Here is a 21,967-nt window from a genome sequence, read left to right as displayed (position 1 = left end):
GACAGAGTTAATCAAACATGTAAATCTTGTAAATCTTCCTCATGTGCTCCTTCAGGACTAGGGCATCGTAAGCTCCCTGACCTCTGGTTTATGGCTACTGGAATATCCCCAGCCCCCAGACTGGGAAGTAGGCAAAGAATTAAAAAGTTTGCTATGGGGTTGGGAATGTGGCTTAGTGGTAGAGAGCTTGCCTAGCATGCATGAATCCCTGGGTTTGATTCTTCAGTACCACATAAACAAAAAGCTGGAAGTTGTGCTGTGGCTCAAGTGATAGAGTGATAGCCTTGAGCAACAGAAGCTCAGGGACAGTACCCAGGCCCTGAGTTCAAGTGCCAGGACTGGCAAAAGAGAAAAAAAGGAGGAGGAGGAGGAGGTACAGCAGGAAGAGGAGGAAGATGGAGGAGGAGAAGAAAGAGGAGGAAGACAATAATGCTGGCAATACTGGCAAAAGGAGGAGGAAGTGGTTGCTGTAAAGGACAATGGCCAGACTCCTGAGCTTGCTTTGCAGGCTAGTCCTGGACAATTTTTTTTTGTCGGTCGTGGGGCCTGAATTCTGGGCCTGGCAACTGTCCCTCAGCTCTTCAGCTCAAGGCCAGCGCTCTACCACTTGAGCCACAGTGCCACTTCAGGCTTTTTCTGCTTATGTGGTGCTGAGGAATAGAACCCAGGGCCTCATGCCTGCAAGGCAAGAGCTCTACCACTGAGCCACCTTCCCAGCCCTCCTGGACAATTTTCTATGTTCCCTTTCCTCATCACAGGTCCCCGTGCTTCTGTCCCCCTGCTCCCTGTTTCTGTCCCAGATCCCCCCCTGATTTCTTTTATGGGGCTCCCTGACTCTCCTTCCCCCTGTCCTGAGTCTAGAGGGTCATGGTAGAGTTTTGTTTTTTTTTTTTGTCGGTCGTGGGGCTTGAACTCTGGGCCTGGGCGTTGTCCCTCAGCTCTTCAGCTCAAGGCGAGCGCTCTACCACTTGAGCTACAGCACCACTTCCGGTTTTCTGGTGGTTTATTGGAGATAAGAGTCTCACGGTCTGTCTCGCCCGGGCTGGCTTTGAACCGCGATCCTCAGATCTCAGCCTCCTGAGTAGCTAGGATTACAGGCGTGAGCCACCAGCGCCTGGCCATGGTAGAGTTTAGAAATCCTCCTCTATCTGGCCAGCTCTTCCTGGAGCAATGTTTTTTTTTGGGGGGGGGGAGGGGTCCAGTCGTGGGGCCTGAACTCTGGGCCTGGGCGCTGTCCCTCAGCTCTTCAGCTCAAGGCTAGCACTCTACCACTTGAGCCACAGCACCACTTCCGGCTTTTTTTTTTCCTGCTTATGTGGTGCTGAGGAATCGAACCCAGGGCTTCATGTATGTAAGGCAAGCACTCTACCACTGAGCCACCTTCCCAGCCCACCCTCGAGTTTTTCTAAGTTCATTCATCTCTGACCACCAGCCAGGCATTGACCTAGCTATTCTTCCACATTACTTCCCAGAAGGAAAGAGAGAAAAGACTGGGCCTTGAGCCTGGGAGAGGTAGTGCAAGCTCTGGAAAGGGAGGCCCACAGGTAAGCCCCATCACTGTACCTATTGTGTAAATAGGGCAAGTCATACCCTGAGCCTTCTTCAGTGATGTGAGCTCAAAGGACTGTCATGAGAACTGCATTGAGCACAGGTATCATCATTATCATCATTGTGTCATGCTAGAGGAGGAGGGCAGAGAAGGGAAGCTCATCACCACCAAGAACTCTCTTCACTGCACTAGGCCCCAAGCCTACCAGGGTACTCTCCCTGTATCATTCTGAGAATGGCTGCTCCCTTCTTTGCTATCCTGCCTCAACAAAGTGAGAAGTGACGAGGAGGCTGGGCATGGAGGGCTCACATCTCTAATTATACCTATCAGGAGGCTGAGATCTGAAAATCAAAGCCTGCCTGGGCAGAAAAGTCTGTGACTCTTATCTCCAATTAACTAACAAAAGGCTGGAAATGGCTCATACAGCAGAGCAAAAAAAAAAAAAAAAAAAAAAGCCAAGTGAGAATATAAGGCAAAGATTCTGAGACAGATAAAGACCAAAACAAGTTGGTTACTGGTGGCTCAGCTCACACCTGTCTGAATCCTACTCAGGAGTCTGAGATCAGAGGATCATGGTTTGAAGCCAGCCTGGGCAGGAAAAGTTGTGAGACTCATTACCAATTAACCACCAGGGGCTGGGAAGGTGGCTCAGTAGTAGAGTGCTTGCATTGCATGAAAGAGGCCCTGGGTTCTATTCCTCAGCATCACATAAGCAGAAAAAGCCAGAAGGGGCACTGTGGCTCAAGTAGTAGAGTGTTAGCCTTGAGCTGAAGAGCTGAGGGATAGCGCCCTGGTCCATAGTTCAGGCCCCACAACTGGGGGCGGGGGAAGGGGGAGAAAACACCACCAAAAAAGAAGGAAGTAGAGGTGTATTTCAAGCAGTAGAGTGTTGGCCTTGAGCAAAAAAGCTAAGGGACCAGGCCCTGAGTTTAAGCCTCAGTATTGGTGCACGTGCCCACACATACACAACACACACACACACACACACACACACACACACATACACACACATATACACATACACAAAGACAAAACAGGAAAGAACAGAGAGGCTAGGGATGGGATGATGAAAAGTAGAAAAGAGGATGGCCAAAGAGTCTAGCACCTAGAACAGGATCTGGTATGCACTAGGCACATGGCTAGTGTTGGCTGAAGGTCAACTTGGAGCAAAAAAGGAGACTGGAGCAACCCATTGGCCATCAATAGGAACATGTTGGACAGAGCCATCAACACACATCTCTGGTAGACAGAGAGGGTGGGAGCATGGAACAAATGAAGCAAGCAATCCAGAAGAGCTGGAGGCAGTGCAGTGGGGCTACTTACACTGGGCACCTCCCTACTGTCCTATCCTCCCATCCATTCCTGGGCTTGAGATTCCCAAGTCCTGTCATGGTATCTCAGTCTCTGCAGGCATCCTGGAATCTTCTGGTGTCTCCTCTCTGGGCCCCCAAAACAGTGCTCCACTTTCTCCAGCCCTGGGGGGAGTGGCAGGTTCCAGATGGGTCTGGCTGGCCTCGGCCTCAGCCTCTAGCTCCTGGTCCTCAGCCTTGAGCTCCTGGTCCGGCTCGGGGAGCTCCTGCAGCTCTGTGTACAGTGTGCACACATCACTGCGTGACACATACTCCCAGCCACTCTCCCGCACGTGGAAAAGATCTACAGAGCCCCCTGAATAGGCATCACGGTGGGTGGCACGGGCCACAGCACAGCAGGCCAGGGCATAGGCTTCCTGGATGGACATATCATAGTGGTAGCTACGGTCCAGCACACCATAGGCATAGGGAGACCCAGAGCCCACAGAGAAGATGTTCCCCTGTAGGCAGGTGCCATCGCTGTATACATAGAAAAGAGCAGGACCAGAGCGGTCCCAGCCACACAGGGCAGTGGCCACACACAGATCTAGCCCACGGTAGCGGGACATCATGGCTGACAAAAGCTTGGCTGCGCTGGCCACACTGGGCAGATGACCTTCCCTCAGTGCCCAAAGCCTCAGCTCCCGCTGTAGTACCCGGTACCAGGTAGCACAATCAGCAGAGGTGCCAGAAGTGGTCCCCAAGAGGTGCCGGTGCACAGGGATGATCTTGAGTGAGGCTGGACAGGCCACATAGTTGCCACAGGAGGAACGCGTGTCAGCTGCAGCAATGACACCGTGACGGAAGCGGAAAGCCAGAGTGGTAGTTCCGTGGGCCAGGCTGGGGCCCTGGGTCTGCAGGAAGGTCTGAGGGTCACAGCCCCGGGGCACAGCCCAGCTGCCAGCTGGGGGCAGACGAAAGAACAGTTCCTTAGTATCTGGGGCCTGCCATTTACACACATCCTGTAGAGCCATCCCTGAGTCTGAGTGAAGGTTGGAAGAAGCAGGGCAGGGATTTGAAGGCTGGGGTCAGGCAGGTGGGGGAAGAGGGACGCTACAGAGAAGCTGGACTACAGCCAGAACCTTAAGCAAGCATACAAGCTATTTATCCCAACTCCAAAACAGGCTTTGGTGTTGATGGGGACAGCCCCTCCTCCTCAGAGTACTGTGGAGGGAGGAAAGGACAGGCCATGGAGTGTCCAGCACTGGGACGACGCCATCCTTCAGTCAGACCTTCACCTTCTGCTTCCCGTAACCCATCTGAGAGTCACCCACAGAGTCTCCTGTCAGTCATCCTATAATGACCCCAAGAGGGGTGAGGGTTGGAAGCTCCAAAGGCAAGTGGGCACAAGAAAAGGGAGCAGCAGGGCTGAGTCTCTTTTGCTTTTTCTCTAAAGGACATGAGCATGCAAAAACAAATTAAAGCCAGGTGCTGGTAGCTCATTCCTATAATCCTAGCTACCCTGGAGGAGGCTGAGCTCAGGTGTGCAGTTTGAAGACAGCAGCCCTGGACAGGAAAGTTGGTGAGACTTTTATCTCCAATCAACCTCCAAAAAGCAGGAAGTGGAGGTGTGGCTCAAATTGTAGAGTGCCAGCCTTGAGCAAAAAACTAAGCGATAGTGCCAAGGCCCTAAGTACCTGAACATACACACACACACACACACACACACACACACACACACACACACACACACACACACACACACACACACACACACACACACACACACACACACACACACACACACACATTAAGGCCCTGCCCTGGCCTGAGAGAACTCCCAGCAAGGAGGATATTCTATTTGATAAAGTAAAACAGAGTGCTGTGGACCACTGAGGCAAGAGATCTTGACTTTAGAAACTGACTTCAGAAGTAGGACATCAAGGGGCTGGGAAGGTGGCTCAGTGGTAGAGTGCTTGCCTTGCATGCATGAGGCCCTGGGTTCGATTCCTCAGCACCACATAAGCAAAAAGAAAAAAGCCGGAAGTGGTGCTGTGGCTCAAGTGGTAGAGCGCTAGCCTTGAGCTGAAGAGCTGAGGGATAGCGCCCAGGCCCAGAGTTCAGGCCCCATGACTGGACCAAAAAAAAAAAAAAAAAAGAAAAGAAAAGAAAAGAAAACCTCAGAAAAAAGAAGTAGGACATCAATTCTGAGACTCAACTCATACTTTGAATCCATGGGCAAGATGGAGAAAAATAAAATGGCCTAAAGAGAGAATACATGAGTTGATTTTTTTTGTTATAGTTGTTGGTCTTGGGGCTTGAACTCTGGGCCTGGACCCTGTTCCTGAGCTCTTCAGCTCAAGACTAGAACTCTATCACTTGAGCCCATAGCACCACTTCTGGTTTTCTGGTGGTTAACTGGAGATAAGAGTATCATGGACTTTCCTGCCCAGGCTGGCTTTGAACTATGATACTCAGATCTCAGCCTCCTGGGTCATTAGGATTATAGGCATGAGCCACTGGCACCGAGCTTTATTTTGTCTTTTTTTTTTTGTCAGTCCTGGGGCTTGAACTCAGAGCCTGGGCACTGTCCATGAGCTTCTTTTGCTCAAGGCTAGCACTCTACCACTTAAGCCACAGTACCCCTTCCGGCTTGTTCTGTGTTATGTAGTACAGAGGAACCAAACCCAGGACTTCATGCATGCAAGGTAAGTACTCTTCCACTAAGCCACATTCCCAGCCCCTACATAACAGGTTTTTGTTTTTGTTTTTTTTCACATAAGAGTTTTGTAAAAGAGAAAAGGAGAAAGAGGCTCAAATACCTTCCAGAGAGGCAGGTTACTGAAAAGTGAAAGTGAAACATGGAAGTCTCTTCTGCCTTGGGGATAAAGGTGTCCTGTTAGCACATAAAACTGGCATTCCTGGGGCTTGGAAGGTGGCTCAGTGGTAGAGTGCTCGCCTAGCATGCATGAGGCCCTGGGTTCAATTTCTCAGTACTACATATTCAGAAAAAGTTGGAAGTGGTGCTGTGGCTCAAGCAGTAGAGTGCTAGCCTTGAGCAAAAGAAGCTCAGGGACAGTGCCCAGGCCCAGAGTTCAAGCCCCAGGGCTGGCAAAAAAAAAGAAAGAAAGAAAAGCAAGCAAGCACACAAGCAAGCAAGCAAGAAAGAAAGAGAAATAGAGAAAGAAAGAAGAAGAAAAGAAAAGAGCATTCCTGGCTGGAAATAGAGTTCAGTGGTAGAGCACTTGCCTAATACATCCAAACCCTGGCACTACCAAAAAAAAAAAAAAAAAAAAAAGTCCTGAGGGTAGCGAATGCAATGGTTTAAACCTGTAACCCAGGGCTGGGAAGGCGGCTCAGTGGTAGAGTGCTTGCCTTGCATGCATGAGGCCCTGGGTTCGATTCCTCAGCACCACATAAGCAAAAAGCAAAAAGCTGGAAGTGGCGCTGTGGCTCAAGTGGTAGAGTTCTAGCCTTCAGCTGAAGAGCTGAGGGACAGCGCCCAGGCCCAGAGTTCAGGCCTCATGACCGGACCCAAAAAAAAAAAAAACAAAAAAAAAAAACCCCTGTAACCCAACACAACAGCACTCAGGAGGCTGAGACAGAAAGGTAAAGAGTTTGAGGCCAGCTTGGACTACATAGTGAGACCCTGTCAAAAATAAAAAAGAAGCCAGGGGCCAGTGGCTCATGCCTATATTCCTAGCTATGCAGGAGACTGAGGTCTGAGTATCACGGTTCAAACTCAGCCTGGGCAGCAAAGTGGGTGAGACTCTCATCTCCAATAAACCACCAGAAAACCGGAAGTGGCGCTGTGGCTCAAGTGGTAGAGCGCTAGCCTTGAGCTGAAGAGCTGAGGGACAGTGCCCAGGCTCAGAGTTCAAGCCCCAGGACCAACAAAAAAAATTAAAATAAAAACTAAATAAATACAAAAGAAGCTATGCACTGGTGGCTCATACCTGTAATCCTAGCTACTCAGGAGGCTGGGACCTAAGGATTGAGGTTCAAAGTCAGTCGAAACAGGAAAGTCCATAAGACACTTAGCTCTAATTAACCACTGAAAAGGCTAGTATAGCACTAGCCTTGAGCAAAAAAGCTCGGGGACAGTGGGCAAAGCCTTAGTTCAAGCTACAGGACTGGCACAAAAATTAATTATTAATGAGTTAAATAAATAAAAAAAGAGAAGTGAGTGCTGGTAGCTTTGAATCATAGCTACTCAAGAGGATGAGATCTGAGGATCAGGTCAGCTCCAGCAGATAAATCTGAGAGACTCCTGTCTCTAACTAACCAGTAACAAGCCACAACTGGAGGTGTGGTTCAAGTGGCAAAGTGCCAGCCATGAGCAAAAATATCTGAGCAAGTATGCTAAGTTCTGTGTCTCTCTATAATCAGAAATATATAACAACAACAACAAAATAAAGTCTAGGAACACTACTCGTGCCTATAATCCCAGCTACTCAGAAGTCAGAAGGAGAAGGTCAAGAGGATCATGATTTGATGCTAGGTTAGGGAAAAAGTTAGGGTAACCCTATTTCAACAAATAAGCCAGGTTTAGGAGGCTGAGATCTGAGGATGGTGATTTGAAGCAAGTCCAAGCAAGAAAGTCAGTGAGACTCTTAGCTCCATCAAAAAAACATAAGTGGCACTGTGGCTCCAAGTGGGTAGAGTGCTAACTTTGAGTGAAAGCTCAGGTACAGCACCCATTCCCTGAATTCAAGCTCCACAACTGATACATTAAAAAAAAAAAAGTCCAGAGGATATGGCTGAAAGGATCTAGTGGACTTCTCTCTTTTCTACTGGTCCCTATTCTGTGCAAGAGTGCATAATAGCAAGAAAGCTTGCTTGTAACTCCATTGCAGGAGAAACAACTGGCCCTCACCTCCTAACACTGAATCAAAAGTCTTAGACCAACCAGGGTGGTACAGAGAGGGATTGGTAGGCCCTGGCAGACAGCCAAATATTTAGAAAACGATAGATTAGGACAGAGTGTCAAGCTAAAACTACTTTCAGCACCATAAACAGTATGTTTTACTAAGCATCTCAGCTCAAAGTACTATGGGAATAGGTTTATTCAAAGAAATAGACACCTTTATTCTTCAGATATTGTAACGATTGGGCTATGGAGTCATACTTTTCTGTGGTCCTTATTACTGAGGGCCAGGGTAAGATGAAGGGTAAGGTGAAATGGAAAGACTGGAGAAACCAGGAAGTACAAGCTGTCATCCAACAACATTTCTTCCCTGTGTAGAACCAGCTGGGAATCGTCCAGAACAGATAAGAATTCAGAAGCCCAGCAGAATTCAAAGCTTGCAATCCTAGCCACTCAGGAGGCTGAGATTAGAGGATCAAAATTCAAAGCCAGCCTGAGCAGGAAAGTCTGTGAGACTCTTTTTTTTTTTTTGGGGGGGGGGGGGAGAGGGGGGAGTCCGGTCATGGGGCCTGAACTCTGGGCCTGGGCACTGTCCCTCAGCTCTTCAGCTCAAGGCTAGCACTCTACCACTTGAGCCACAGCACCACTTCTGGCTTTTTTCTTTTTGCTTATGTGGTGCTGAGGAATCAAACCCAGGGCCTCATGCATGCAAGGCAAGCACTCTACCACTGAGCCACCTTCCTAGCCCCAAGTCTGTAAGACTCTTATCTCCAATTATCTAGCAAAAAGCTGGAAATAGTGCTGTGGCTCAAAGTGGTAGAACACTAGCCTTGAGCACAAAAACTCAGGGGCAGTGCCCAAGCCCTGAGTACAAATCCCAGGACTGGCACAAAAAAAAAAAAAGAGAGAAAGGAAATAAGAATTTCTAATACAGGGCTGGGAAGGTGGCTCAGTGGTAGAGTGCTTGCCTTGCATGCATGAGGCCCTGGGTTTGAATCCTTGGCACCACATAAACAGAAAAGGCCAGAAGAGGTGCTGTGGCTCAAGTGATAGAGCACTAGTCTTGAGCTGAAGAGCTGAGGGACAGCACCCAGGCCGAGTTCAGGCCCCAAGACCAACAACAACAAAAAGAGTCTCACAGAGACTTTCCTGCCCGGGCTGGCTTTGATCTCAGACTCCTTAGTAGCTAGGAATACAGGTGTGAGCCACCAGCCCTGGGGCCTGAGCTTCTTTTGCTCAAGGCTAGCACTCTACCACTTAAACCACCTTGCCAGCCCTTCTTTATTCTTCTATTTGCCTTTTAAGCAATTCATCATTTACAATTTCCACTAGGAAGTGGAGGCAAAAAGAAAAGACTACTGAATACTAAAAATTGATTACTGTTCAGGAATGGTTGGGGTAAGGCCACTAATGCCGTCAAACCAAAACTACATTTTCTTTTCTTTTCTTTCTTTTTTTTTTAAATCACAAACTGCTTGGTTTGACTACCACAGGAAAATGACCTCAAATTAGTTATATTTCTCAGTATTAAGGATGTCCTTAACCAAAAAGGCAACATCAGTTTTTTTAGGAGCTGAGCTGTAGAAACTCTAGGTTAGACCCCAAAGTGGGCGGAGACCACTAACCAAGAGAGGCCAACCAGTTTTCAACCAGTCACGCCCTTTCCAAAGATGGCCAACCTCACCTCACTCAACAAGGACGTTTCCATTCCGTCCTTAAGTTCATCTGATCCTGTACGGCTTTCAAAACCAAAATCAAAATGTCTGTTCACAGCCTTTTAGCGTTAAAAGTAATGTAGTCAAGCAACGCCCCCCCCTCTTCGCCCCCGCCCCCCGTACCTCGGTGAAAATGGCCTCTCTGGTCTGGCTCTTGTTTTGGGAGGAGTGGTTGCCAGGAGTAAAAATGGCTGTGCCGTGGGAATAGATTTAATAGGAAGTGAAGCTGTGACGGCGAGGCGTTGCCCGGCAGTTCTTTGCTTGGCATTCTGGGAGTTTATTTCACCTGCCCTTCTTAGACATGGCGCTGGCCAGCGTGTTGGAGCGGCCGCTACCGGTGAACCGGCAGGGCTTTTTTGGACTTGGAGGTCGTGCAGATCTGGTGAACCTGGGTCCGGGGAGTCCCAGCGATGGGCTGAGCCTGGCTGCACCTAGCTGGGGGGTCCCAGAGGAGCCGCGAATCGAAATGCTTCATGGAACCACCACGCTAGCCTTCAAGGTGCGGATCTCCTCGTCTCCCGCGGCTGAGCCGCGAGCGCTCGCGCCCGGCCCGGCCCGGCCCGGCCCGGCCTCCCAGGCGGAAGGCAGCGTGCTGTGGCCGCGACCACCGAGCCTTGAGCCCAGGCAGCAAGGCTCGGCCCTCTCGCCCCGGCCCTAGCGGCTTCGCTGACTCATTGTCCCGGAGTCCTCGGCCTTCGTGCTGCCTGGAGAAGGGTGGGGGGTGGGCTGCGCTGAGTGCGTGTAGGATCCGGAGGCGGTTCGGGTAGATTCCCAGGCGTCCCCAGGCCGCGTCTATCCAGGGAGTCCTTAACCGAGAACAAGGAAGCTGTAGCTAGAGGCTAGTGCCACTATTCACCAAAGGTTTTGTACACTCAGGACAAGGATAACTGAGTCTCTGGCCATAGGGGGAGGCTGGGTTAAGTCCCGGGACCATTGTAATAAGAGCCAGACAATTGGGATCCCTGGCCGGTGGCTGGACTCCTGTAATCTTAGCTACTCAAGGGGCTGAGATCTGTGAATCGCGGTTCTAAGCCCGCCCAGACAGGAAAGTCTGTGAGACCCTTACCTCCAATTAACAACCAGAAAACCGGAAGTGGTGCTGTAGCTCAAGTGGTAGAGTGCTAGCCTTGAGCAAAAGAGCTGAGGGACAGTGCCCAGGCCCCAAGTTCAAGCCCCACGACCGACAAAAACAACAACAGCAAAAGGATGTAATATTGGTTATACCCAAGTCTGAGGATTGCGGTGAAGTCCAAATGACATTAATAGGTGAAGGAAATGTGTATGATAAAATACAAAAGAACAGGGGCTGGGAAGGTGGCTCAGTGGTAGAGCGCTTGCCTTGCATGCCTGAGGCCCCGGGTTCGATTCCTCAGCACCACATAAGCAAAAAGAAAAAAGCCGGAAGTGGCACTGTGGCTCAAGTGGTAGAGCACTTGCCTTGAGCTCAAGAGCTGAGGGACAGAGCCCAGAACCAGAGTTCAAGCCCTACGACGGACAAAAAAAAAAAAAAAGAAACATCATGGAAGCTGGGTGCTGGTGGTTCACACCTGTTGTCCTAGCTACCCAGGAAACTTGAGCTGAACACAAGGTTCGAAGCCAGACCAGGCAGAAAAGTCCTGAGATGTGCTAGTCTCCAAAAGTGGAGCTGTGGGTCAAGTGGTAGAGCACAAGCCTTGCATGAAAAAGCTAAGGGACAGCATCCAGACCCCAGTACTACCACCAAAAATAAATAAATAAATAAGCTGGGCACTGTTGGCTCATGCCTATAATCCTAGTAAGTCAGAAGGCTGAGATCTGAGGATAACAATTTGAGGCCAACCCAGACAAAAAAAAAAAGGGCCTAAAATAAAAGTGCTCAATTGGTACAGCTACTGTTGAGCAAAAAAGCTCACCGACAGAGCCCAGGCCTTGAGTTCAAACTCCATGACACCACCAAAAATTAAAAAATTAAAAAAATTAAATTTAAATATATACACACATCAGGGGAATGTTTTTGTTGTCTAATGGGGCCTGCTTTGTGTTTTTTTTTTTCTGATCTTAACAGTTTCGCCATGGAGTCATTGTTGCAGCTGACTCCCGGGCCACAGCAGGGGCTTACATTGCTTCCCAGACAGTGAAGAAAGTCATAGAGATCAATCCCTACCTTCTGGGCACCATGGCTGGGGGTGCAGCGGATTGCAGCTTCTGGGAGCGGCTGTTGGCCCGGCAGTGTCGAATCTATGAGCTTCGAAATAAGGAACGCATTTCAGTAGCAGCTGCCTCCAAGCTTCTTGCCAACATGGTCTATCAGTACAAAGGCATGGGGCTGTCCATGGGTACCATGATCTGTGGCTGGGATAAGAGAGGTCCTGGTGAGTTGTCCTACAGTCCTTGACCTTGAGTTAACAATACCAAGAGGGGTTTTGAGTTAATATAAGATGTGCTAATTAGGGCTGGGAAGGTGGCTCAGTGGAAGAGTGCTTGCCTTGCATGTATGAAGCCCTGGGTTTGATTCCACAGCACCACATAAGCAGTAAAAGTCAGAAGTGGCGCTGTGGCTTAAGTGGTAGAGTGCTAGCCTTGAGCTAAAGACCTGGCCAAAAGTCCAGGTCTCACGACAAAAAAAAAAAGATGTGCTAATTAGTTTCTTAGCCTTCCCTTCTTGTCCAAGGGAGGCATTGATTATAGTGTAATAAAGAGCATTAAGTTAGACCTGCTGTGTCATTGACTGACTTAGTCAATTGACCAGGTTACTTATATTTTTAGTCCCTGTTTCTTCATGTCACATTCAGTGGTGAGCTGTAACATTGGTTGAGTAAGATTATACATGTAAGCCAAGTACCAGTGGCTCACATCTACAATCCTGGCTACTGTGAAGGTTAAGATCTGGAGGATTAAGTTTCAAGGCCATTCCAGGCAGAAAGGTTCAATAGACCTCCCCCCCCCATCTCCAAAATGCCCAGCAAAAGCAATGCTGGAAGCATCACTTAAAGTGGTAGAATGGTGGCCTACCAAGCACAAGGTCCTGAGTACCAACCCCAATTCTGTCAAAATTTAAAGAGAAAATTATGGAAGTGGTAACATTGATTAATATGCATTATACTCATAACCTGATATGTTGAATTGAAATCCCTTTGTAAAAACCACTTAAAAGTAAGATAAGGAAAGGTGGCTCAGCGGTAGAGTGCTTGCCTCACATGCATGAGACCCTGGGTTTAATTCCTTAGCACCACATAAGCAGAAAAAGCCGTAAGTGGCGCTGTGGCTCAAGTGGTAGAGCGCTTACAGTGCCCAGGCCCAGAGTTTAGTCCCCACAATGGGAAAAAAAAAAAAAAAGATAATAAAACCCCAAAATAAAAGAAGTAAATAAATGTAAAATAACTAATGTGAAATATTGTACATAATACTCCCCCCCCCCTTTTTTTTTTTGCCAGTCCTGGGGCTTGACCAAGGGCCAGGCACTGTCCCAGAGCTCCTTTTACTCAAAGCTAGCACTCTGCCACTTGAGCCATAGCACCACTTCTGGATTTTTCTGTTTATGTGGTACTAAGGAATCAAAACCAGGGCTTCATGCATGCTAGGCAAGCACTCTACCACTAAACCACATTCCCAGCCCTACATATTTTTCTACTCCATAAACTGATAAGACCTAGAAATTATATTTGAGAATTAATTTGGCTAAGAGAAAAACTCTAGGCAATGCTGATAGAAAAGTCGTGTGAGAGCCGGGCACTGGTGGCTCACGCCTGTAATCCTAGCTACTCAGGAGGCTGAGATCTGAGGATCATGGTTCAAAGCCAGCCCAGGCAGGAAAGACTGTGAGACTCCTATCTCCAATAAACCACCAGAAAACCGGAAGTGGCGCTGTGGCTCAAGTGGTAGAGCGCTCACCTTGAGCTGAAGAGCTGAGGGACAGCGCCCAGACCCAGAGTTCAAACTCCATGACCAACAAATTTAAAAAGAAACCAGGTATGATTTTACACCTCTGTATTCCAGGAGGCTGGAATTCCATGCCAGTCTAGGCTAGACCGTGAGAACCTGGCAAGAACGATAAATTTTAAAGAAAAAATAAAAGAAATTGTCTTATGCTCATTTAGTACAAGAAAGATTAAAATATTCAATCTATGACCATAGTACCATTTCAAGTTCTCCTAAGCCACATGTAGCTGGGAGTGCAGCTATCATTTTCTTTGTAATCTTCCTCAGCTCAAACCCCTCCCTGTACTACCAAAACAGCCTCTATGTTTGTCCCTCTGTCCACACTGATCAGAAAGAATAGACATGACTATGAGAAGAAACAGAAGAGAGTGTAAAAGCATACTCTTGGAATCTTAGCACTCAGGAGGCTGAGATATGATAATTGCGCTTTGATGCCAGACAAGGCAAGAAAGTCCATGATTTTTTTGTTGTTTTGGTTTTTTGTTTTGTTTTGGCTGAGTAGTGGGGCTTGAACTCAGGACCTGGGTGCTGTCTCTGAGTTTTTATGCTCAAGGCTAGTGTTCTACCACTGAGCCACAGCTCCACTTCCATTTTCTAGTGATTAATTAGCAATAAGAGTCTCAAAGCCTTTTCTGCCCAGGCTGGCTTTGAGCCATGATCCTCAGATCTCAGCCTCCTGAGTAGCTAGGATTACAGGTGTGAGTCACCAATGTCTGACTGTGAGACTTTTAACCATCTCCAGTTAACGAGCTATGGAGCTGTTTGCTCAAGTGATAGAGTCCCAGTCTTGATCGAAAAACCTAAGCATGAGTGCAAATCCCTGAGTTCAAGTTACCAGTACCAGCACAAAAATAAATAAACAGATGTTTGTTCTTAATAGGGATTTTTTTTTTTTTTTTTGCCAGACCTGGGGGGGCTTGAACTCAGTGCCTGGGTACCTTCCCTGAGCTTTTTGCTCAAGGCTAGCACTCTTCCACTTGAGCCACAGCAGCACTCTGGCTTTTTCTGTTTATGTGGTACTGGGGAATCGAACCCAGGGCTTCATATATGTTAGGCAAGCACTCTACCACTAAGCCATAGTCTCAGCCCTTAACAGGGATCTTTATCTTAGTGCAATTATCACAGTATATACTTAGCTTATGACATAAACCAAAACCACTACAATTTCACTACATGATATAATCTCACAAGATATATAGTTATCATTGACCAAAATGTTGGCATGACTGGTGTGCCTACCATTGATTACAGGTGTGAGCCACCAGTATCTGCCTTCTACCAACAAATTTCTGAGAATGTATTCCTATTAAGAAATACATGGGGCTGGGAAGATGGCTCAGTGGTAGAATGCTTGCCTTGCATGCATGAGGCCCTGGGTTTGATTCCTCAGCACCACATAAGCAGAAAAAGCTGGAAGTGGTGCTGTGGCTCAGGTGGTAGAGCACTAGCCTTGAGCTGAAGAGCTGAGGCCCCAGAGTTCAGGCTCTACAAGGGCAAAAAAAAAAAAAAAAGTAGTGAGCCTGGTGCTGGTGGCTCATGCCTGTAATCCTAGCTACAAAGGAGGCTGAGATCTGAGGATTGTGGTTCAAAGCCAGCCCAGGCAGGAAAGTCTGTGAGACTCTTATCTCCAATAAACCACCAGAAAACTGGAAGTGGCACCTGGGCCCAGAGTTAAAGCCCAATGACTGACCAAAAAAGAAAGATGAGTAGTGAGTCAGGCACCAGGGGTTCACGCCAGTAGTTCTAGCTACTCAGGAGGCTGAGATTTGAGAATTATGGTTCAAAGCCAGCCCAGGCAGAAAAGTCCGTGAGACTTATCTCCAGTTAACCACCAGAAAACCAGAAGTAGCACTGTGGCTCAAGTGGTAGAGTGCTTGCCTTGAGCTGAAGAGCTGAGGGACAACAGCCAAGCACAGAGTTCAATCCCCACAATCAGCAAAAAAAGATGTGTAGTGGTGATTTTTTTTTGTTCCTGCTTTTCAGGCCTCTACTACGTGGACAGTGAAGGGAACCGGATCTCTGGAGCTACCTTTTCTGTAGGTTCTGGCTCTGTATACGCCTATGGAGTTATGGATCGAGGCTACTCCTATGACTTGGAAGTGGCAGCAGCCTATGATTTGGCCCGCCGAGCCATCTACCAAGCCACCTACAGAGATGCCTACTCAGGAGGTTCAGTCAATCTCTACCACGTGCGGGAAGATGGCTGGATCCGAGTCTCCAGTGACAATGTAGCCGATTTACATGAAAAGTATAGTAAATCTACTCCCTGAAGGATGGATTTCTTGGGGTGACTGTCATTGGTAATGTTATAACATCCCTTCTAGAGTAGAGTAATCCACAGTTGTATCTGTACCTTTTTATAAAACCCCTGAAACATTGATCACTGGGTGTGACCCGTTATAAATGAGCTGCTACAGAGGCCGCTGTTTGTTTACTTTCTTGGATGTTACCATTACAGCACTCAGTACTCGACCTCAGCCTGTCTTGTGTCTTTTGTCCACGCTGTCCCTCCTCCAAGCACTTTGCAGTCAAATAAGCTAGGACAGTGGGAGGAAAGGCACTGTAATTACAGGAAACAGTAGTGGGAAGACGTTGTCTAGTGAATACATTAATATCCCACTCATGAAGCTAGTAACAAAGGAGAAGGAGAACGGCAGGGAGGAGGGAGAGATTTCCCAATTCCGTTTGCAAAAAAAAATGAGAAGTTGATGAGGTGGAAAGATGCATAGGGCTGTACCAGAAAGGCTACAGGGGAAAAAGCTCAGCCTGCTGTGGGGGAAGGGAAGTTGACAGACTTCAGCAGAGGAGAGGGGACAGCAATATACACATAATTTATTTTGTTTTTTGGAGATAGTGTCTATGTAGCCCAGGTTGGCCTTGAACTGCCAGCATAAGTCTGAAGTGTTAATCCCATGGGGAAGGGAAGGCTTAGACCTCAGGAAAGAACAGAATAGTGAATGTGAAAGCCCTGGTGACCTTTTGGTCTTTTCCTTTTGGTCTTCCAGCATGGTTATCTGTGTGGCAAAGCTGGGAGAGGTGGTCTTGTAGCATCCTGGGCAAGAAGCAGTCCAGAATTGGCACTGGAATGTGTGGGTGGGAAGAGGGCCAATTTGTCACCCAGCACTTGAGGGGGTTCCCAAGCTGTGGTGGTGGCAGATGGCAAAAGCTACTGTTAAAGAGAAGACAGGGTACAGGGTATTGGCAGGAGAAATCTAAAAATGGGGGAGAACATAAGTAAGACCACCTTTTATGTAGTTGGCTAGATAGAAGAGAGTGGTAGTTGAGAGAACAATGTCATTTTTTTCAGACAGGGAATAGGAGGAGTCATTCCAACTAGGTGGAGTAAGGCCTCTTCACCCCTGTGCTGCATCCTCCTTCCTTCCTCTTCATCCTGGTGCAGTTTTGTATTGATTGATGAGGCTGTCCACCAAGAACTGATCCAGGCTTGTTAATTGCATTTGTCAAACTCGGGGGAAATTGGGAATTAGTGAGATTGGAGAAAGGAGTTTGGAAAACAAATGACTCTTGTGCCTTAGGAGATTCATTTTGCTGACAAGTATCTCAGGAGCCCCTGGAGTCCACTAGCATGGACCCAAATATACTCTACAGCTAAAACAGGCAGGAGCTATGTCTCAGCTTTCTCCTGTACAGACTACCATCAACATATGCGATATGTGAGATGTTACAGCCTCTTCTCACTTATGACATGGTTTGTAGATCTTTAAAAATTAGGCCTCAGGGGCTGGGAAGGTGGCTCAGTGCTAAGAGTGCTTGCCTTGCATGCACTGTGTTGATTCCTCAGCACCACATAAGCAGAAAAGAACAGAAGTGGTGCTGTGGCTCAAGTGGTAGAGCACTAGCTTTGATCTAAGAGCTGACGGACTGCCCAGGCCCAGAATTCAGGCCCCACAACCAACAATAACAACAAAATTAGGCCTCAGTACTACATAATAAGAAAAGGCTGGAAGTGGCACTATGACTCAAGTGGTGGAAGTGGAGGAGTGCTAGCCTTGAGCAAAAGAAGCTCAGACAGTGCCAAGGCCCTGAGTTTAAGCCCCTGAACTGGTATTTAAAAAAAAATAGGCCTTGTATTTTCTTTGAAACAGTTGTGCTATGCCACCCAGGCTGGGCTTGAACTCATGATCCTCCTATCTTGTACAATTTTTTTTCTTTTTTGTCCATCGTGGGGCTTGAACTCTGGACCTGGGCGGCGCTGTCCCTCAGCTCTTCAGCTCAAGGCGAGCGCTCTACCACTTGAGCCACACACAGCGCCACTTCCAGTTTTCTGAGTGGTTATTTGGAGATAAGTAAGAGTCTTGCATACTTTCCTGCCTGGACTGGCTTTGAACCACAATCTTCAGATTTCAGCCTCTTGAGCAGCTAGGATTACAGGCATAAGCCTGGCTTAATTTTTTTTTTTTTTTTTGGTCCGGTCGTGTGGCCTGAACTCTGGGCCTGGGCGCTGTCCCTCAGCTCTTCAGCTCAAGGCTAGCGCTCTACCACTTGAGCCACAGCGCCACTTCCAGCCTTTTTTCTTTCTGCTTATGTAGTGCTGAGGAATCGAACCGAGGGCCTCATGCATGCAAGACAAGCGCTCTACCACTGAGCCACCTTCCCAGCCCATGGCTTAATTTTTTTTAATGAGTAACTTAACTGAAAAATCAAACCCAGGGCTTCATGCATGCTAGGCAAGCACTCTACCAATAAACTACATTCCCAGCCTCTCTCCACAACCTCCCCCTTTTTAAAAATGAAATTCCAACACCTGAAAGAAATTAAACCAGGCTAGAGTTTAAAGGTCAGAGAATCAGCCATTGAGCTTCATGCTCCACAACACTTTTGGTTCTCCTCTCTCTCCTCCCCCCCTCCCCGCTCTCTCTCTCTCTCTCACACACACACACACACACAGAGTTTGGCTCTTAGAACCTCAACATTGTCCTGGGAAACAACCTTGTGGTGAGAAAAGTCAAAGCTTGTAATTCCCTTACATGATGCCTGAGAGCAGATTCCCTAGTCTCTCCCTAAATAGAAAATTAGGTCTGGAGAAGAAATGAGCATCAAACAGCACCACCTCTTCCCCTGAACCTGTCTTAGCACCTTGCATTGGGCAGTGGTCTGTTTAAACTCTGTACTAACAGCATCATTTCAGGAAAATTCGTAACTTACAGTCCTAAGTTCTCTGCCCTCCTCGGTCTGGGATTCAAGACTCTAAAGAAGGAGACCATTTCTTGGTAGATATTCTAGAAAGAAAGAACAGAGATGAGCTGGACACCAATGGCCCATGCCTATAATCCTAGCTACTCAGGAGGCTGAGATCTGAGGATCACAGTTTGAAGCAAGCACAGGCAGAGAAGTTCCTGTGATACCCTTATCTTCAATAAAGTACTCAAAAAAGCCAGAAGTGGCACTGTGGCTCAAGTGGTAGAAAGTTAGCCTTGAGCACAAAGAGTCAGGGACAGCACCCAAGCCCTGAGTTCAAGCCGAGGACCAGCCCTGTCCCCTCCCCCAAAAAAAGAACAGAGATAAGGAAAAACTGCTAGTATCTAAGCTAGTGGTATCCACCCTGTGCATTTGATTTCTAGCTGCTGGGTACTGCTAGGGAGTTGGCAATGTCATCCATCTCTGCTTGTGTGGGGATGATGGATGCTGTGTAGCGATGGGAGGATGCTGTAGAGTGGAGAGTACCAGTTCAGAGACTCCCTTCAGATTCATTTCCCAGTACAGTTGTCTTGACAAAGGATGATGGAAAAGGAATTGCCTTAAATAGCTCAAAGATTCATTTCTCTCAGCGGTTCCCAAGTGTCCAAAGGACAGGGCTTTGTAAGTGATGTCTGACAATTTCTTTTCCCTCCACAGATAGCTAAATGACACTAAAGTCTGGCTCTGGGTAGATGAGGGGACTAATCAGGTTAAAAACAGTGAGTATTCCTAGAGGCCCAGAACGCTCTCTTGCTAGCAAGGAACTGTGTAGGGTGGGAGGCAGAAAGATGTGCCTTATAGTATCCCTACACCAGGCAAGAGTAAGAGCAGGCTTGAGGAGCTGCCAAGCCCTGCAGAGTGAGCAGAACGTTCAAGAAAAAAGTGAAGAGGTAGGGAGGCGAGAGCATGGTGGAGGGGAGGAAGGGTAGTTCAAGCACATCAGAAGACTGAAGCATAATAGTTACTGAGTGTTCCCTCTTTAGGCAAAACCACAAAGTCAGTGTCTCTTGATATCCTCCTCAGCTGGCAAATGAGAAAACTGTCAAAGCCATTTGGGGAGTAGAAGGTCACATCCTTGGAGGGGAAATAAAACATCTGATTTATTCTGGTCCATAGATTCTATGTGGGAAGGAATTAAGGGATGGAATTTTTAAAAATAAGGTAGTTGGAAAAATGGAGGGAATTCTGAGAGGACCATTTTCTTGTGCTAGGAGCAAACAAGGATGCTGGGGGCAAATGGAGAGCACATGACTATTTTTGTGAGTAAATGTAGGTTTCTTTATTTTCTCTTATTCGTTTTCTTAGAAGAACTCTCCTGCCTGCATTATAACAGATTAAGTGCTTTGAAACTGGCACCAGTGATCTAACCACACAAGTGCTTTATGATTTCAAGGATACATTTCAGCCAATCAGCTCTGCTATTTCTGTTTATTTCTTGTTTTTGTAAATTCTAGTTTCCTCAGGAAGCCAGAATCATATTGAGGAAGATTTAATTACAGCAGGCAAGAGCAAACATGGCAATGAGAACTGCCCTGACAGTGTTTGCTGCCTCTTCTGACCCAGGCCTCTCCTCCCCTCCCTTGTCAGCCAACTGTCTGCATCCCTTTGTGCTCCCCAGGCCTGGCCTCAGAGCCAAGTGCTGGCTTCCAGAGGCTATGCCCCACTGAAGCATTTCAATAAAAACATTCCTAAAATGTCCCCTTCATAGTTGTTAATGGGTCAGGCAGAAGAAATTCTACCCACGTCAGCTACTTGGGTTTATTTAACTGAACTCCTTTTCCCAGAAGCGTTTGCCTTTCAGTGAAGTGCCAAGCCTAACTTGGTACTTAACCATGTATGGTCCAGACTAAGCTGTCCCTAGATGTGACTTATTCCAAAGGGAATAAGATACCACAGGTTCACCTCTTCTGGTGTTTATCTCTACTTATCCCCCCCCCTTTTTTTTTTTTTGCCAATCCTGGGGCTTGAACTCTGGACCTGGGCACTGTCTCTGACTGCTTTTGCTCAACCCTAGCACACTATACCACTTGAGCCAGAGTTCTACCTCCAGCTTTTTCTCTTTATGTAGTACTGAGGAATTGAACCCGGGGCTTCATTTATGCTAGGTAAGCACTCTACCACTAAGCCACATTCCCAGCCCTGTCTACTTACCTCTTTTCAGGCAAATTTCATATTGTCTCTAATTCGTGTGTGTGTATGTGTGTGTGTGTGTGTGTGTGTGTGTGTGTGTGTGTGTGTGTGTGTGTGTGTATACATGCATGTGTGCCAGTAATAGAGCTTAAAACTCAGGCCTGGGCACAGTCCCTTAGTTTTTTCACTCAAGGCTGGCATGCTATACTTGAGCCACAAATTCACTTGTGTCTTTCTGCTATTTTATTGGAGATAAGTATCATAAGGCTTTCTGCCTGGGCTGGCTTTGAACCTTGATCCTCAGATCTCAGCCTTCTAAGTAGTGAAGTTTATAGTCGTGAGCCACCAGCATCGAGTCCTTTATTCTCTCAACTTTAGAAAAAACATCTTTATAGGTTGGCAGTGTAGTTCGGTTAGAGAAAGAGTGCTTAGCATATACAAGGCCTGGGGTCCAAAAATAAAAAATAAACTCGAGACCCTTCTACTTTCCACCACAGAAGTTAAATGACAACCAAACAATAACCAAGTAGTGTTTATAGGCTTTAAGTAGCAAGAAAAGGTTATCACTAGCTGCAGGGTATCCAGAAAGCTGGTAGCACAGAGGAAAGCACAGATGGAGTGGGAGAAATGGTGCTAGAGAGAACCAGAGACAAGGAGAGACAGGAACAGAAAAGCAGCTCACCAACAGCAGCAGAGGGAGATGTGGACGTGACAGAGGAAGATGGATGGAGACATTGACAGGCAGAACTGGACTGGAGAGTGGGGGACAGGGAGTGGGAAAGGAGACTGGGAAGGACAGTGGTAGAAAGAGTAGGCAAAGACAGGGGAAGGAAGCGGCTCAAAGCTAATGCACAGTGAAACATGTCCCCCTGGAGACAGATAATTTCTCCAGCCATACATAATGAACACGTGCCTCCCTGTATGTTGGCCCCGTACTGTCACAGTCACTTATACTCTGCAAGGATCTCTCCAGTGTCTACACTACTTATGCAAGGTTGCAAAGAAAGTTGGAGCTATTAGCCTTCTCAACCCAGCTAATCCAAAGGCAGAAGAGCAGAAATTGCTCTCAGAGCAGGAGAGTAAATGAGTCCAAATCACAGATCTAGTACCTTTGAATGGCTTGATTTTTAGGGTCACTAAGAGCCTTTTCTCTCCATGCCTATGTGCCTGCTAATCACAGGCATATAACTCAAAGTCCTCCTTTTTGGTTTGGTTTGTTTGTTTGTTTCTTCTTTTGTTTTCTTTTTTGATACTAGAGATGGAACCCAGCACTCCCCAGGCAAGTTCTTTGCCCCTGAGC

General features: G+C 47.4%; 2 protein-coding genes across 2 annotated transcripts; one reads left to right on the top strand and one right to left on the bottom strand.

The window, feature by feature from the left end:
- Positions 1–2,502: 2,502 nt before the first annotated feature.
- On the bottom strand, positions 2,503–9,702 carry Psmb11 (proteasome subunit beta 11). Its single transcript, XM_070025015.1, has 2 exons — positions 9,544–9,702; positions 2,503–3,802 (listed from the first exon to the last, which is right to left on the bottom strand). The coding sequence occupies exons 1-2, from the start codon at positions 9,686–9,688 to the stop codon at positions 2,937–2,939; spliced, it is 1,011 nt and encodes a 336-aa protein (XP_069881116.1). The 5' UTR covers positions 9,689–9,702; the 3' UTR covers positions 2,503–2,936.
- Positions 9,699–15,810, top strand: Psmb5 (proteasome 20S subunit beta 5). Its single transcript, XM_070025018.1, has 3 exons — positions 9,699–9,919; positions 11,465–11,771; positions 15,322–15,810. The coding sequence occupies exons 1-3, from the start codon at positions 9,722–9,724 to the stop codon at positions 15,606–15,608; spliced, it is 792 nt and encodes a 263-aa protein (XP_069881119.1). The 5' UTR covers positions 9,699–9,721; the 3' UTR covers positions 15,609–15,810.
- Positions 15,811–21,967: the final 6,157 nt, after the last annotated feature.

Source organism: Dipodomys merriami, unplaced genomic scaffold (assembly GCF_024711535.1).
Source record: "Dipodomys merriami isolate MVZ:Mamm:240054 unplaced genomic scaffold, mDipMer1.0.p SCAF_1, whole genome shotgun sequence".
In the NCBI taxonomy this organism is placed as follows: Eukaryota; Metazoa; Chordata; class Mammalia; order Rodentia; family Heteromyidae; genus Dipodomys; species Dipodomys merriami.
This window is presented reverse-complemented; position numbering and strand designations above follow the sequence as displayed.